We start from the raw sequence: 17,936 nt of genomic DNA on the forward strand, positions 1-17,936 counted from the left end.
TGAAGGCAAACACAGCTCAGCCACAATAGTAGGGCACGTGCAACACACATAAGAGATACCACTGAAGCACTGGGTTCTGGTGAACGGGATATTGCTTTGCAAGGGCACTACAGGACCTCTTCATAAGATGGCTACTTTCAAGAGCAGGGGATGAGCTGACTTTTTCAAGACACAAAAAAACCCAGACACAGAGAGTTAGACAAAATAGGAGACAGAGAAATATGTCCCAAATGAAAGAACAGGACAAAATCACAAGAGAGCTAAGTGAAATGGAGATAAGTAATGTATCTGATAGAGAATTTGTAGTAATTGTCATAAAGATACTCACTGGACTTGAGAAAAGAGTGGAGGACCCCAGTGAGACCCTCAACAAAGAGATTAAAAAAACATAAGAAAGGAACCAATCAGAGATGAAGAACTCAGTAATTGAAATTAAAAATACACTAAATGGAATAAATAGTAGACTAGAAGAAGCAGAAGAACAGATCAGCAATCTGGAGGAGAGAGAGGGGAAAGCAATCAAGCTGAACAGAGGAGAGAAAAATAATAATAAAAAATGAAAATGGACTAAGAATTTAGCAACACCATCAATCACAATAACGTTCATACAATAGAAACCCCAGAAGAGGAAGACAGAGGAAAGGGGCCAGAAAATTTATTTCAAGACATAATAGCTGAAAACTTCCCAAATCTGGGAAAGAAACAGAAATCCAGAATCAGGAGACATAGAGATCTCACAACAAAATCAACCCAAGGAGGTCCACACCAAGACACATAGTGATTAGAATGGCAAAAAGGCATGGTAAAGAGAGAATTTTGCAAGCAGCAGGAGATGAGAAAACAGTTACATACAAGGGATACCAGCTGATTTTTTCAGAAGAAACTTTGCAGGCAGAAAGCATGATATATTCAAAGTGCTGAAAGAAAAAGACCTGCAACCAAGAATGATCTATTCAGCAAGGTTATCATTCAGAATAGGAGAGATAAAGAAATTCCCAGACAAACAAAAATTTAAAAGAATTCATGGCCACTAAAATAGCCTTACAAGAAATGTTAAAGGGGACTCTGACTGGAAAGGAAAGACTATAAGCAGGAGTAAGAAAAGCAGGAAGCACAAAAGCAGTAAAATTAAGTATATCCATAAAAATCCGTCAAAGACTCCAAAAAAGGATGTAAAGTATGACACAATATAACTAAAATGTGGAGGGGAGAGGAGTAAAATTTCAGTGCTTTTATAATAGGTTCAAACTTAAGCAACCATCTACTTAATAGAGACTGCAATATGCATAAGATGTTATGTGTAAATCTAATGTAATCACAAATAAAAAACCAGTAATAGATATGCAAAAAAAAAAGAAAGAAATCCAAGTATTTCACTAAAGAAAGTCAGCAAATCATGAGCAAAAAGAGCAAGAGAAGAAAGGAACAGGGGGAACTGCTAAAACAAACATGAAACATGCAACAAAATGCCAATTAGTACTAGCCATCAATAATTACTTTGAATGGAAATGGACTGTGCTCCAAACAAAAGATACAGGGGGGCGCCTGGGTGGCTCGGTGGGTTAAAGCCTCTGTCTTCAGCTCGGGTCATGATCCCAGGTTGTGGGATCGAGCCCCACATCAGGCTCTCTGCTCAACAGGGAGCCTGCTTCCTCCTCTCTTTCTCTCTCTGCCTGCCTCTCTGCCTACTTGTGATCTCTGTCTGTCAAATAAATAAGTAAAATCTTAAAAAAAAAAAAAAGATACAGGGTGATTGAATGGATAAAAAAGCAAGACCTGTCTATATACTGCCTACAACAGACTCTTTTCAGACCTAAAGACAGCTGCAGATTGAAAGTGAAGGGATGGAAAAGCATTTATCATGTGAATGAAAATGAAAAGAAAGCTAGTCCACATCATAGCACATATCAGACAAAATAGACATTAAAACAACGACTGTAACAAAAGTCAGAGATACTATATAATAATAAAGGGAAAAATCCAACAAGATGTAACAGTTGTTAATATTTATCACCCAACATGGGAGCACCCAAATACATAAAGCAACTAAAAACAAACATAAAGGAAGTCATCAATAGTAGTACAATAATAGTAGGGGACTTTAAAACCCCATTTGCATCAATGGATCGATCATCCAAATGGAAAATCGTCAAGGAAAAAGAGGCTTTGAAGAACACATTGGACCAGGTGGATCTAACAGATATATTCAGAACATTTCATCCTAAACAGCAGAATACACATTCTTTTCAAGTGCAGCTAGAACATTCTCTGGAATAGATCACATATTAAGCCAGAAAACAAGTCTCAACAAATTCAGAAAGACTGAAGTCTTTTTTTTTTTTTCATGCATCTTTTCCGGCCACAACACTGTGTAACTAGAAATCAACCACAAGAAAAAATCAGGAAAGAACACAAATACATGGAGATTAAATAACATGCTACTAAAAAATGAATGGGTCAACCAAGAAATCAAAGAGGAAATAAAAAAATACACAGAGACAAATGAAAATGAAACACAGTGGTCCAAAATCTTTAGGAGGCAGTAAAGGCTGTTCTAAGAGAGAAGTTTAAAGCAGTACAAGCCTACCTCAGGAAGCAAGAAAAATCTCCAACAACCTGAGCTAGAAAAAGAACAAAAACCCAAAATGAATAGAAGGAAGGAAATAAATAAAGATTAGAGCAAAATTAAGTGAAATAGAAATAAAAAACAATAGAACAGATGAATGAAGCCAGGACTGCTTCTTTGAAGAAAACAACAAAATTAATAAATGTTTGGCCAGATTCATGAGAGAGAGAGAGAGGACTCAAATAAAATCAGAAATGAAAGAGGAAAAATAACAGCCGAAACCACAGAAAGAACAAAGGATTATAAGAGAATATTATAAAAAAATTATATGCCAGCAAACTGGATAACCTAGGAGTAATTTATAAATTCCTAGAAACATATAAACTACCAAAACTGAGTCAAGAAGAAATAGAAAATTTGAACAGACTGATTACCTGCAGCAAAACTGAATTGGTAATCAAAACCTCCCAACAAACAAAAGTCCAGGATCAGACAGTTTCACCGGTGAATTCTACCAAACATTGAAAGACAAGTTAATACCTATTCTTCTCAAACTATTCCAAAAAATAGAAGAGGAAGGAAAGCTTCCAAATTCATCATATGAGGGTGAGCATTACCCTGATACCAAAACCAGATAAAGATATACAAAAAAAGAGAGCTACAGACCAATATCTTTGATGAACATAGATGCAAAACTCATCAACAACAAAAGACTAGCAAACCAAATCCAACAATACATTAGGAAAAAAAAAATCATTCACCACAATCAAGTGGGATTTAATCTCAGGATTGCGTATTCGATGATTCCGTATTCACAGATCAATCAACGTGATACATCACCTCAACAAGAGAGAAGATAAAAATCATAAAGTCATTTCAAGACATGCAAATAAAACATTTGACAAAGTACAGCATCCACTCATGATAAAAATCCTCAACGAAGTAGTTTTAGAGGGAACATACCTCAACATAATAAAAGCCATATATGAAAACCCACAGCTAACATCACACTCAGTGGTGAAAAACTGAGAGCTTTTCCCCTGAGGTCAGAAACAAGACCAGGACGTCCACTCTTGCCACTTTTATTCACGAATATTGGAAGGCCTAGCTACCATAATTAGACAAGTAAATAAAAGGCATCCATATTGGTAAGGAAGAAGTAAAATTTTAACTGTTTGCAGAAGATATGATACTATACATTTAAAAAAACCAACAAAGGGGTGCCTGGGTGACTCAGTTGGTTAAGCAGCTGCCTTTAGTTCAGGTCATGATTCCAGGGTCCTGAGCTTGAGCCCCACATTGGTCTCCCTGCTCAGCAGGGAGCCTGCTTCTCCCTTTCCCTCTGTCTGCTGATCTGCCTACTTGTGCTCTCTGTCTCTCTGTCAAATAAATAAATAAAATCTTAAAAAAAAAAAAAAGAAAACTCAACAGATTCCACCAGAAACTACTAGAACTGATAAATGAATTCAGTAATGTTGCAGGATAGAAAGTCAATATACAGAAAGCCATTGCATTTCTATACACCAATAAGGAAGTAGCAAAGAAATTAAGAAACAATCCTATTTACAATGGCATAAAAAATGATAGAATATCTAGGAATAAATTTAACCAAGGAGGTGAAAGACCTTTACTCTGAAAACTAAAACATTCATGAAAGAAGTTGAAGATGACACAAAGAAATGGAAAGGTATTCTGCGCTCATGGACTGGAAGAAAAAATATTGTTAAAATGTCCATACTACCCAAAGCAATCTACAGATTTAATGTAATCCCTATCAAAATACTAGCAGCATTTTTCACAGAGCTAGAACAAACAATCCTAAAATTTGCATGCAACCATTAAAAAAACCAAATAGCTAAAGCAGTCTTGAAAAAGAAGAGGTCTCACAATTGAAAAACTGGAGGTATCACAATCCCAGATTTTAAGATATACTACAAAGTTGTAGTAATCAAAACAGTGTGGTATTGGCACATAAATCAATGGAACAGAATAGAGAGCATAGAAATAGTTGATCTTTGACAAAGGAGGCAAGAATATACAATGAGAAAAAGACAGTCTTTTCAACAAATGTTGAAAAACTAGATAGCTACGTGCAAAAGAATGAAACTGGATCACTTTCTTAACACTATAAACAAGAATAAACTCAAAAATGGATTCAAGACCTAAATGTGAGACCTGAAACCATAAAAATCCTAGAAGAAAACAAAGGCAGTAACTTAATTCACATTGGCTGAAGCAACTTCTTTCTAGATAGGTCTCCTGAGGCAAGGCAAAAATAAACTACTGGGAATACATAAATATGCTATGTATATTTATTGGGAGTAAACTGCTGGGAATACATAAAAATAAAAAGCTTCTGCACAAAAAAGGAAACAATCAACGAAACTAAAAGGCAACCTACTGAATGGGAGAAGATATTTGCAAATGACATCCAGGAAAGGGTCAGTATCCAAAATGTATAAAGAATTTATACAACTCAACACCAGATACACAAATAATCTAATTAAAAAATGGGCAGAAGACATGAACAGACATTTCACCAAAGACAAGCAGAAGGCCAATAGACACATGAAAAGATGCTCAACATCACTCATCAGCAGGGAAATGCGATCAAAAACACAGTGAGATACCACCTCACACTTGTCAGGATGGCTAAAATCAAAAAGACAAGAAACAAAGGTTTTGGCTAGTATGTGAGGAAAAAGGAATGAAGGCTTGTGCACTGCTGGTGGGAATGCAAATTTGGAGCCACTGCGGGAGGAAGTATGGAGACTTCTCCAAAAGTTAAAAACAGAACCACTCTACTATCTGGTAATTGAACTACTAGGTATTTACTCAAAGAATATGAAGAGACTAATTTGAAAAGATATATGCATTGCTATATTTATTGCAGCATTATTTATAATAGCCATACTATGGAAACAGTCCAAGTGTCCATCCACAGATGAATGGATAAAGAAGATGTCAGTCCACAGAAGAATGGATGTGTGTGTGTGTGTGTGTGTGTGTGTGTGTGTGTGTTAAAAATGGCAAGATGTCTTTCTTTTTATGACTGAATAATACTCCACTGTGTGTATGTATATGTGATATATATAAGGATATATGTGATATATATAAAGGCAAAAGAAGACAAAAAGACTCTTAACTATAGAGAACAAACATGACTACCAGAGAGGTGAAAGGGATTGTGAGTGCCCTTACTGTGATGGGCACTGAGTAATGTACAGAATTGTTGAGTCACTGTATTGTACACCTCAAACTAATATAATACTATATGTTAGCTATACTGGAATTGAATTTTTTTTTAAATAAGGTTGAGAAATTAGCTTTTTTGAGTTTTTCCAATTAGCTGTTTTTGGTACTAATACATTACTTATTAGTATGTTATTTGCAGAAACTGTGAGTTCTCCCTTGAGTTTTTATTATTGTTGTTTTTCTCTGTTAGCCAAGTGATTTCCTTCACCTGCTCTCTTCTAGTTCGTTTTCTTTTGCCACCTTATCCTCACTAAAGAAGACAGATGGAAATAGAGACAATATGTTCAGAAAGGAGCATCCAGTTACACAGAAAGAACACTTACAGTAGCATTTCAGTTTTAGTGATTTTCTTGTCCTATGGCCAGTTTAACTAGCCTGACTAGTAATTGGCAAGATACAGGTAATAACAACTAATCAGTTCTTCTCAGAACCATCGTGAGCCCTGTATTCATAAAGTTCAAAGTTTTATTTCTAATCTTTCCTTTGTAGATTCAATTTCAGTATAAAGCATGTAAAATCATCGTAATGCCTGAAAGTCTGAATTATTGTATATTTATTTAATTTTGAGGAGCTTAGTTTGCTAGTAAATGGGGGACATCCTTTGCAGATGGGGAATCACTTTGAATTCAATACTGGGTGGATTAATGGATTTCATCAGTGATGTATCAGATGGACTAAAATGAAGTAAATTTGGTAGATGCAGTTGGTTTAATATAATTGAAAACATACTAGTTTACCTAAAGTTTACAGACTTCTTGGGGAATGGTCACTGAAACTTTAATGTTAATATTTTAAGATGGTTAAATTCAATGTTCAGCTTTTTTTTGTGTTTTATTGTTGCAGCACCTTAAATTCAAGGAAACAAATCTTGTCATGCTGCAGCAGTTCAATGCCCTAGCTCAACTGCGCCGTGTCGACCAGTTGACAATTGATCCGCAAGGAAATCCGGTTGTCAATTTCACACTCTGGAAATACTACGTACTGTTTAGGCTGAGCCATTTTAGTATGCAGAAAATAAATGGAACAGAGGTAAGCTAAATATAAGCTAGCTGTAGAATCAAAATATTCCTTTTTAGGGGAAGTAGCTATAATAATGGTCAGGAAATTCAGTAATCATGAAAGAACTTTTGAGAGATATTATGGATTTTCCCCAAATCTTGACATTTACAATGTTAAAAAGCTAAAGATCAATCAAAAAACTTCTAAAGCACTGAACAGACTTTAAAAATAACAGCCAAATCATGGTGAATAGCAAATGCTTTTACTGTTCCTTGTAAACATTCAGAAAAGTAAAATATTGGTAGGATGACAGTTCAGGAAAGAAAAAAAAGAAGAACACCTATGTAGGTACTATGATCTTAGTATTCTTCAAAGTGTTTTGCAAACTGCCAGACACATGAGAAGGATGGGGAAGTAGTACGCAAAGGTCAGCTGATAAAGGTCATGGTAGAGGGAGGAATGAAGTGAGGAAAAAAAAAAAAAGAATGTATGCAGGGAAAGAAGAATAATTTTAAAAAAAAGATGAGAAGGAGAAATAAGAAAGGCAAAAGAAGAGAAAGTAAAAATGAGAAAAAAAGGAGTAAAACAAGCATATGTAAGTGTCTAGACTGCTTTGTTAATAGTTTGTAACAGCTGCCTGTGGATTACCTGCTCTGTATAACTCAGGGCTAGAATATTATTAGTGACAGGTTATTTTTCAGATTGATTTTGCTAAGCTTGTCGCAGGAATAATTTTCCTGCTATCCAAAGACCATGTTCTCTAAATACTATTTTGGAAGAAAGGAGAGAAACTATACTTCTTCCTCTCCTGTGGAATTCCTGCACTGAATTTAAATAATCCTCCAAAGAAAGAAGTTCTCTAATATGACTGTTAATACTATTACAATTATCTCTTTAAAATCAGAAGACCTCCTTATTGTAAAATGAGCTATAATCAAATTTGCCAGCATGATGATAATAGCAACTGTATTTCCCTGCAGCTGATGCTCTACAAGTACTTCTGGCCTAGCATTCTAAAAATCTACTAGAGTGTTAAGAGACTGGAGATCTCCGAGTCAGTGTACAAGTGAAATTAGCATCAACCATGCTAGGCTCATGAGTAAAATGTGGGACAAATCTGGAACCTTCAGACTACTAATTTCTCCAGCTAGTTCCCAAGAGATTTGTTTCAGTCTTGTGTACTCTTGTGTATTCTCTTGGTACTTCCCAGAGAGGTTGTGAGTCATTGATCAGACCTAACAATTAGTCCCAAAGTTTCCCAAAGCTACCTTGGTCTGGAAGTAGAATAGTGATTTTGACTATGGGTGAGTGTTCTCCTTCATTAATGGCCAAACTGTTGACCCCATTAACCTCAGTAGTATATTTACCCAGACATGGATCACTACTAGAGATGTACTAAGTATGATAGAACCTTGAAATAGGAGGAATGGTGCAGTATAATTACATAAATAAAGAATTATAAAGAACCAATATAACTTCTTCTAATTTAAAATATCAATATATCAAATACCAAATATCAATATAACTTCTGATTTAAAATTTCCTAAAATGTCAATGCCCAGGATATTTGACCCTTTATTGACAGTCTAAAATAAAGCTGCTTATCTCAACCTTGACAATATGTAATAATATTATACTATATATTTACATCTCTTTGTATATGAGAGAGAATAATATTGCTCACCGAAGAATTAAATTTGAATTGTGCGCATCAAGAAGAAAAGATGGAGTAGTGGCCTGCACTGGCCACTAGGTGACTATGTTAGACCAAGTAACTTCATTGTCAGCGGAAGGAAAGATCTGAGCAAACAGCAGCCTCCTTAACTCTGAAGGTCTTAGGAAAAGTGTGAGACTGCACTGAGTCATGTGTGTAAGATGTTTGGGAATTGTGGGTTTATTTTTTGGAGCGGGCCTGTGAAATGTATTACAGCTAGTATTAGTGAATGTTTTTAAGTTCCAACATTTGACTATACCAGGGTTTCTCCACCTCAGCTCTGTTTACATTTGGGGCCAGGTAGTCCTTTGTTGAGGGGGCTGTCCTGTGCAATGAGGATGTTTAGCAGCACCCCTGGCTTCAACCCACTAGTTTCTAGTAGCTCCCCTCTGCCAGCTGTCATAACCAAAAATGTCTCCAGACATTGTCAAATGTTCCCTAGGGGCCAAAATTGCCCCTGGTTGGAAACTACTGATTGTGTAGACGAATAGTATTTAAAATGCAAGGACAAGCAACCACATCTTATATTAAAGAAAATAGCCCCAGATATTAATCCAAGCCCCACTTTTAGCTTTTAATACCTTCTTGGTTAACATGGGGATAAGCCCTTACAAAGAATACCTGTGACCATTGTTCCTTGTGGAGAGCAAGGTAGACATAATTTTAGAATGAACAGGAGTATCCTTGCTTATCTCATGTTCCATCTCTCAGAAAGGGACAGTGTTATTCTTATAGAAGCAAGGTATGAACAAGATCTTGGCTTACCTTTGACACATTATTACAGTGAATCTATTCCTTTGACACTTGAGAATTTTCCCCCTAAATCATTCTACTCCAAGAAACTGTAGGATTTCTGAAAAAAATTCATTAAGAATTTAAGTTGCCTCAAGTATAATTCTCAGGGAACATTGCTTTGAGTCAGAGTGAACTCGTCACCTCAGTCATCCTCCGTCACTACAAGCCACATTTGTACATCTTCATTTCAATTAAGTTTGGGAAGAAAGAAATGTCAGTGAGAACTCTCTCGTGCAGCCCAGGGGAAGGTACTTCCCTGGGCTAAAAAGAAAATACTTAGAAATTTCTTTGGAATTGTGTTAATTGTATCAAGCTAGAGACAGTGTCATTTTGACCCCTCTGCATTGTATCTCTTCAGGTGACACAGAATGATATGATAATGGCTGAAAGGCTCTTTGGAATCCTAGCACATGTCGCATCTTCTGAGTTACCCCAGTACCGTCTGATTTCAATTCTGGGTGATGTCAGGTAATCTTTAATTTCTATCATTTTTATGAAATTTCTGTTGCACTAGAAAAGAGGGATAAATTCCACATACCTCTTAACTGCCACTTGCGCATCCCACAAACATTGATCCTAAATTTGTCTTGTGACTTGCCCTCTTCCAAGTGTTGGGGTGTAAAAATGAATAAGACAAAATTCTTGCTCTTGTGTGGCTTATAAACTAATAATTTAAAGATATATGTAAACACTTATAATGTGAATGCTTCAGATTTCAGAGAGGGCTGTAGGAGTGTAGGAGAGACCAACTGCACTTTGGAAGAACATAAGGGAAAACTTCACAGAGAAGATAACATTTTTTTTTTAAAGATTTTATTTATTTATTTATTTGACAGACAGAGATCACAAGTAGGCAGAGAGTCAGGCAGAGAGAGAGGAGGAAGCAGGTTCCCTGCTGAGCAGAGAGCCCGATGCGGGACTCGATCCCAGGACCCTGGGATCATGACCTGAGCCGAAGGCAGCGGCTTAACCCACTGAGCCACCCAGGCACCCCAAGAAGATAACATTTTATCTAGCTCTTCAGAAATGAGGAGTTTTTCAGGTATAGGGGAAGGAGATCTGCAAAGGTGCAAAAAATTTTATCAAGTTTAGAGTAATTGGAGTATGGGATAATTGTGAATAGTGAACAGAAATGAAGCCAGAAGATTTTGGTCTGATTTTTGAAGAGTTTTGCAATCCATTTGAAACAAAAGTGAATACTTGGGCTTTGTAATTAGGCACAACAGTCATGTGATTAGATGTACATTCTAGAAAGGCTGCCATTTGAGTAGGCAGAGATGGAAGGACTGGAGACCAATCAAGAGGCACTTGCATCCAAATGTTTATAGCAGCAGTGTCCACAATAGCCAAACTATGGAAAGAGCCTAGATGTCCATCAACAGATGAATGGATAAAGAAGATGTGGTATATATATATATATATATATATATATATATATATATATATAATATTATATACATATATAATATTATATATATATATATATATTTATAGTCTATATATATGATGGAATACTATGCAGTCATTAAAAAACTGAAATCTTGTCATTGCAATAATGTGAATGGAACCTAGAGGGTATTATGCTGAGCGAAATAAGTCAATCAGAGACTCCCTGATAAGAGGAATTGAGAAACAAGATGGGGGATCATAGGGGAAGGGAGGGAAAAATGAAACAAGATTTACCCAAAGAGGGAGATAAACCATAAGAGACTCTTAATCTCAGGAAACAAACTGAGGGTTGCTGAAGGGGAGGGGGTGGGAGGGATGATGTGGCTGGATGGTGGATGTTGGGGAGGGTATGTGCTATGGTGAGAGAGGAAAAAAAGAAAGCATGGGATGATAATAGAAGAGCAAAGTTGAAGAAGAAACCAAGATTGTTGAATAACATTTTACACTAATAAATTGGGGTGTGACAGCAACAACAACAACAACAAAAAGGCTCATTATAGTCCAGGAGGGAGATTTTGAAAGCATGAACTAAGACAGTGAGAGTGGAGAAGAGGATAATTTGAAAAATACTTAGAAGAGTTATACCTGACAGAACACACTGAGAAAATGTGCATGGATAGAAGGACAAAAGTTAAGGATGCTATGTCCTTTGTGATTTAGTTATAGATAAGAGAATTCACTCTGGTAGAATAAGTAGGAAATGACTGATATACAAGGAATTCATTGTCTGTAAAATCATCGGAAGGGCCAGGGAAGCAGTGTAATGACTCTCAGAATGATACCACAGAACCAGCCCACCAAGGAAACTGCCAACCTCTGCTCAGGGAGCTAGCTGATCAGGAGATTGTCATCCCAGTTGCAACCTCCAGGATCATACCACTTTCACTACATGGGGGATCAGGAAGTTCCCCACTCCTGTCCCCAGAACTTGGTTATAGAATTCACAATTACACATTTGTAATTTGTACCCCCAAAAATGGAAATCTGTGTGCTACTTCTACCTCCCAATTGGCTCAGTTCTGATTTCAGATCTTACCCAAGTATGTCTGATTAGTAGCCTCTAAATCCCATAAAAAACCCTACGGAATCACTTGAGAAAAAAGTACTGAAGGAGGGACTGCTACAAAATGAACCGTAAGTGCGACAAATAAGAAGCATTGAATTCAAAAACTGATGGTGTGGAGCTAAGTAACAATTAGAGGGAAAAATGAAGCAAGATGAAACCAGGGAGGGAGACAAACCATAAGAGACTCTTAATCTCACAAAACAAACTGAGGGTTGCTAGAGTGAAGGGGAGTGGGAGGGATGAGATGGCTGGGTGATGGACACTGGGGAGGGTATGTGCTATGGTAAGTGCTGTAAATTGTGTAAATCTGATAAATCACAGACTTGTACCCCTGAAAAAAAATAATACATTATATGTTAATTTTTAAAATATGCTCATAATTAAGGAATTAAAGATTAAAATAATAAAAAATAAAATGTGAATCTAAAAATTATACTTATCAAAAATATTAATGCATAAGGAAAAATTTAGTGACCCAAAAATAAAAATCCCAGAAATTCCTAAGGGAAAGGAAGTTAAAATTTCCTAAGTTTTTTTTCCCCCCTTAGGAGTAATAATAGTTACTAATTAGCACCAAAAGTTAATGAAAAAATACATTTTTAACTGTGTATATTTAAATTTTAAGGGCTACTAGTAGGAAGAGAAGCTATATGTACAGATTCTAAACCACTAAAAAGAAAAAAGTTCAACAACAGCCTGGAAGAGAAGAAAAAAGAAAAATACACATGTTAGTTATAATAAATATTAATGAATGGAATTCTCCTATTAATAGATAGTGGCTATCAGGGTTAAAATTGAGTTACATGTTGTCTTTGAGACATACTCCTGAAGAAAGCAATATATAAAGTTTGAAAATAAAGGGATGAAACTATATAACAGGGAAATGCCAACAACAGCAACAAACAAATCTGGGAATATTAGTATTAGTGGTAATAGAAATGATGACCAAAAGCTACAATCTGCCAAAGAATATGATAATTATGAAACTTAATGTAACTAAGATCCTAAATATATCAACAAGCACAAGTATACATTGACAAATTCACAGTTATTGTGATAGGTATTAATCTAATCAGTAGATCAAATAAACAAAAAAAAAGAAATATGGAGGATTTGAATAACAGTTAATGCATTTTATCAAATAAATGGATTTATAATTTTATTGCCAGATTCTTATTCCCAATTTGAAACAAATTCTACTCAAACACCTATGAAATGTCTACAAAAATTGGACATATATTAAACTCAAAGAAAAACTCCATGGTTCCCAAAAAACATACTTAAATAGATCACTTTCTCTAGTCATATCATAAAATTAGAAAGTAAATTTTACCCAGTTGAAATAGGAAACACAAAGAAACAAGAGAACCAGTTTCTCAGAAAACAAAATACAAGTACCTTTAAACTTAAAAAAAGGTGTTTAACCTCAATCAAAGTCATAGACAAGAAAATGGAGTCAAGAAATTTGTAAAGCTAAAGCAACTTTTAAAGAAATAAAAAAGAATAGTTGACTAGTAAAAGCAAAAATAGACTCTTTATAACAACAAGTTTCTAAGGAAAATCCAAGAACTCAAGTATTAAACTTTTTTTATAGCTAATCAGAATATATAACAAGGAAACCAGATACTATATTAGCTTACAAAAATAATTGGCATTTCTTCATTAAAATAATAAATTCTTGAAAATAGTATTAGAAAAGTATCCCATTTATCGAGACAATAAAAATAATAAAATATCAGGAAATCCATCTGATACAAAGTAACTATGAAGTAAACAGTGAAATTAGGAATTTTAAAAAGGTCTAAAAATAGAAAGATGTACATTGTTAATGAATTCTGAGGCTTAATAAAAATATCAATTTATTTTTTTAAGATTTTATTTATTTATTTGACAGAGAAGACAGTGAGAAGAGGTAACACAAGAAAGGGGAGTGGGAGAAGGAGAAGCAGGCTTCCCGCCGAGCAGGAAGCCCAATGCAGGGCTTGATCCCAGGACCCTGGGATCATGACCTGAGCTGAAGGCAGACACTTAACAACTGAGCCACCCAATCACCCGCCCCTGAAAATGTCAATTTATTTTAATTAAATCATGTATTATTGACTTTCTAATCAACAATCCCAGTATGGTATCTCAGTAAACTGAACAAGATGATTTTTGTATCCTAGGAAGGCATTCATCACCTCAAGTTTATAAAAACATTCTACTATACTTTCTAATACTTTCTAAGTTTTGACACCTTTAGCTCACAAAAATTTAAAACTTTTGTATGATAAAAGACATCATAAAGTCAAAAGACATGAACAGAGAGGGAGAATGTATTTGCAACACATTTAACAGATTTAAGAAGTCCTACAAATTTAGTAAGAAAAAGACAATCAACATCAAAGTAAAAGCAAAGGATATAAAGACTTTACACACACACACAAAGGCCAAATATTGTAAAAAAAGATCCAACTCACTTGTAAAAGAGAAGTAAAAATTAAATTAAAACAATAAGATTTCATTTTAGCTAATGGGATCGACTAAAAAATTTAAGAACTAATAATAATAGGGGTTTATTACTCTTCAGAGAAATATATACTCTACACTCTTGGTGGAAGACTTAATGCAGACTTGTGAAGGAAGTAGTTTAGCAATATCTGCCATATTTTTGAACCCAGAAGTTCTAGTACTAGGAATATAGCCTATTGAAATGCACATACGTGGGCACAAAAAACTTAGGTATAGGCTGTTATTATTTTATTGTTTGTAGTAACCCAACTTCAGAAAGTAATTAAATGCCTAACAATAGGGAAAGTTAAATATATCATGGTACTTTTAAACTATAAATGTAGTATCTATATGATACTATGTACATTATGGTCATTTTAAAACTATAGAAAAAGAAGAAAAAGGAAAAGATTAAAGTAGATTTGCTGTTCTGATCTGAAATGATCCAGAGACAGTTTATTAAATAAAATAAGGTGTAAAAGAGCATTTATATTATGACCTGCTGTTATTTTTAAAAGCAACAAAATTAATGTTTATGTACAAATATGGAGACATAGAAAGGGATCTAAAAAGATGAACACATCTGGTAGGATGTAGATGTTAGTAGTGGTGGTTGAGTGGTTAAAGAGTGGTTTTCAAGTTTTACTCTATGTATGTTTGTACAATTTGAAAGTTCTTATTGAGAATGCATTGGACTTCTCCGATAATGCGAGTTAGGTTGTTTTGATAATTCCTTGCAATAAAAACAACTAAAAATTTGGATAAAATAAAAAAACAAAAACTCCATAAAGGTACAGAAGTACTAGGCCAAGATCTATGGAAAGAATATTGAGAAGTAAGGTGAGCATGTAAACTGTGTTTAACCTAGAGGCATTTTAGGTGAAATTAAATTTTGCTTTTGTTAGCTGCAAAGAGGGAAGGCTATAAATCAAAGCCCAGGACCCCCTCTAAAATAGGCATATAAGTTGAGATCTTCCCAAAATTAAGCTAGGATTCCCATAGCTATATCATCAAGATGGTGTCAGAAATAAACCTCCCTTTCTTCTCTCCTGGAATTACCAAGGAAAGTTGTCTTGGTATGAGCAAAAAAGGGGCAAAGGTATTTCTAAGAAGTGTAACTGAAAGCCAATCCTCATATAGATTTGCAGCCTGAATTCATAATATGTAGATAGTTTAAAATAATGTCAAAGTTTAAATGTTACTCTCTCTAGATACCTGGGAAAAGCAAATGCACCTCCCCTCTGGAGGAAGTTTATTTTCAACCTATCAGAGAATTTCCATAAATAATTTTTAAGGACAGTGACCAGGACACAATGGGAAAAAAGTAAAAATAACTGAGCATATAAGGAAATAAGTTACCATGTATAAGAACTAACAGAAAAAACATAGACTATAGAAACAGACCCACAGATACTTTGGATTTTGGCATTATTTCTTAAGAATTATAAAACAACTATGCATAGTATATGTCATGATATAATAGACAAGTTTGAAAATATCTGGCAATAACAAGGAAATTTAAAAAGTGATCCATCAGATCTGGAAGGAAACCCAAGGAAGTTCTGTAAATGAAAAATGAAACGAACACAATCAAAACTTAAGAGACTTAACAGCCAATTAGACCTAGTTGAAAAGAGAATCTGTAATTTAGGAAATAGCCTAGAGGGAATTTTATGGAATGGAGCACAAAGAGAAAGGAACATATGGGAAAGCAGTTAAGAAATTTGGAGTTAGAATGAGTTGAAAGGTTTAAAATCTGCTTGATTGGAATTTCAAAAAGATAAAATAAAGAAGGTGGGTAAGTGTAATATTTAAAGATAATGGCAAATAATTTTTTCGAACTGGTGAAATGCAGTAATCTATACATTAGACAAGCTTAACCAATTACATATGTATTCATTTAAAAGAAATCTACCCCAAGTCACTTCACAATGAAATAACAGAGCACCAACTATAAAAGTGAAAAATTCTAAAACAACCAGGAAAAAAGCGATTATCTTTAAAGGAGTGCATATCAGTCATTGACTTCACAACAGCAGCAGTGGAAGTCAGAAGACAGGATAATAAATGATATGTTCAGTGTATTGAAGGAAGTTCATTGCCAACTACCCAGAATTCTATACACAGTAAAAATGTCTTTTAAGAATGAAGATAAAGTAGGGGTGCCTGGGTGGCTCAGACGGCTTAGGTCACAATCCCAGGGTCCTGGGATTGAGGCTGGAGTTGTGTTCCCTGCTCTGCCGGGCGATTGCTCCTCCCTCTCCTTCTACTGCTCCCCCTGCTTGTGCTCTCTCACCCTCTTTGTCAAATAAATAAATAAAATCTTAGAAAAAAAAAGAATGAAGATAAAATAAAGATACTTTAAAACAAAATAATAAAAAAACAAAAGCTAAGAGTTTCCCACCAGTATTCCTGCACTAAAAGAAATTATAATACCTGTAATTAAGCAGAAGGAAAGTGACCCCAAAAAGATGGTCTGAGTTGCAAGAAGACCTAAATAAAGAGCAAGAAGGGGCGCCTGTGTGGCTCAGTCCTTAAGTGTCTGCCTTCAGCTCAGGTCGTGATTCCAGGGTCCTGGGATCGAGCCCTGCATCAGGCTCCCTGCTTGGTGGAAAGCCTGCTTCTCCCTCTCCCACTCTCCCTTCTTGTGTTCCCTCTCTCGCTGTCTTCTCTGTCAAATAAATAAAAATTTTTTTTAAAAAAAGCAAGAAAAATACCAAATTTGTGGGATAAAGCTAAATGAACATTGACTGTATAAAGCAACAATAATTATGTGTTGTGGGTTTTAAAATATATAGAATTAACATACACTATAACAGTGTAGTGTAGGAGGTAGATAAAGATATGGTATTCTAGATCCTTGTATTATCTAGGAAGGAGCTATAGTAATTAACCTGAGATGTTGGTAAGTTAACAGTGCATGTTCTCATTTCGATGGTAACCAAAGAATAAAGAGTGTACAGCTTCTAAATGAATAAGGAGGAGGAGGGGAGAAATGGAAAAGAAGAGAAAGAGAAACGAAACATAGAACATGTGGGTCAAATTGAAAGGAAAAAAAATGTCAGATTTAACCTAAATATGGCTATATCAGCAATTCCAATGGTACCAAGACAGTGGCTTAGAACAAGAGTCATTTTCTCCCCTGAGTCCGCAGGTCCGCTGGTCGGCTGTACCTTCAGCCGGGGTTCTCACGCATCTGCAGCCGCCTGTGGCTTGGGTAGGCAGCTGTGCTGATCTAGCCAGGGCTCTCACTTATTTGGGGGTTGGCCAGCTATAAACTGCTCGCAGGCAGCCTCAGGGCGAGTTGTCTTTGCTCCACGTGGTCTCTCATGCTCCAGAAATCTGCCAGGGCTTGTTTTCATGGGAGAGGCAGGGTTTAAAGAGAGAAAAACATGCAAGGACTCCTGAGGCCTGGCCTGAGAACTGATACTGTCATGGAGGTAGTCAGCTCAGCTGCAGAATCACTTTGTAAAGGGCATTGAATTCAAGGGAGCTCATAATTATGACCATCAGTGTTATCAGTGATAAAGTGCAAATGTACTAATTGTTCTGGTTAAAAGCCAAAGATTGTCAGATGGAGTAAAAAAATGAAGTTCAGTTAT

General features: G+C 35.5%; 1 protein-coding gene across 2 annotated transcripts in view; it reads left to right on the forward strand.

Moving 5' to 3' along the window:
• LOC111153209 (leucine rich repeat containing 49) overlaps positions 1-17,936 on the forward strand; it is a 155,583-nt gene that overhangs the window by 125,367 nt on the left and 12,280 nt on the right. For both annotated transcript variants that reach the window (XM_022512090.1, XM_022512089.1), the window contains 2 exons: positions 6,665-6,850; positions 9,688-9,797. In XM_022512090.1, coding sequence (XP_022367798.1) covers positions 6,665-6,850; positions 9,688-9,797 — 296 coding nt within the window. The remainder of the gene's footprint in view (positions 1-6,664; positions 6,851-9,687; positions 9,798-17,936) is intronic.

The sequence above is a fragment of the Enhydra lutris genome, unplaced genomic scaffold (assembly GCF_002288905.1).
Source record: "Enhydra lutris kenyoni isolate GAN:26980312 unplaced genomic scaffold, ASM228890v2 scaffoldscaffold31, whole genome shotgun sequence".
NCBI lineage: Eukaryota > Metazoa > Chordata > Mammalia > Carnivora > Mustelidae > Enhydra > Enhydra lutris.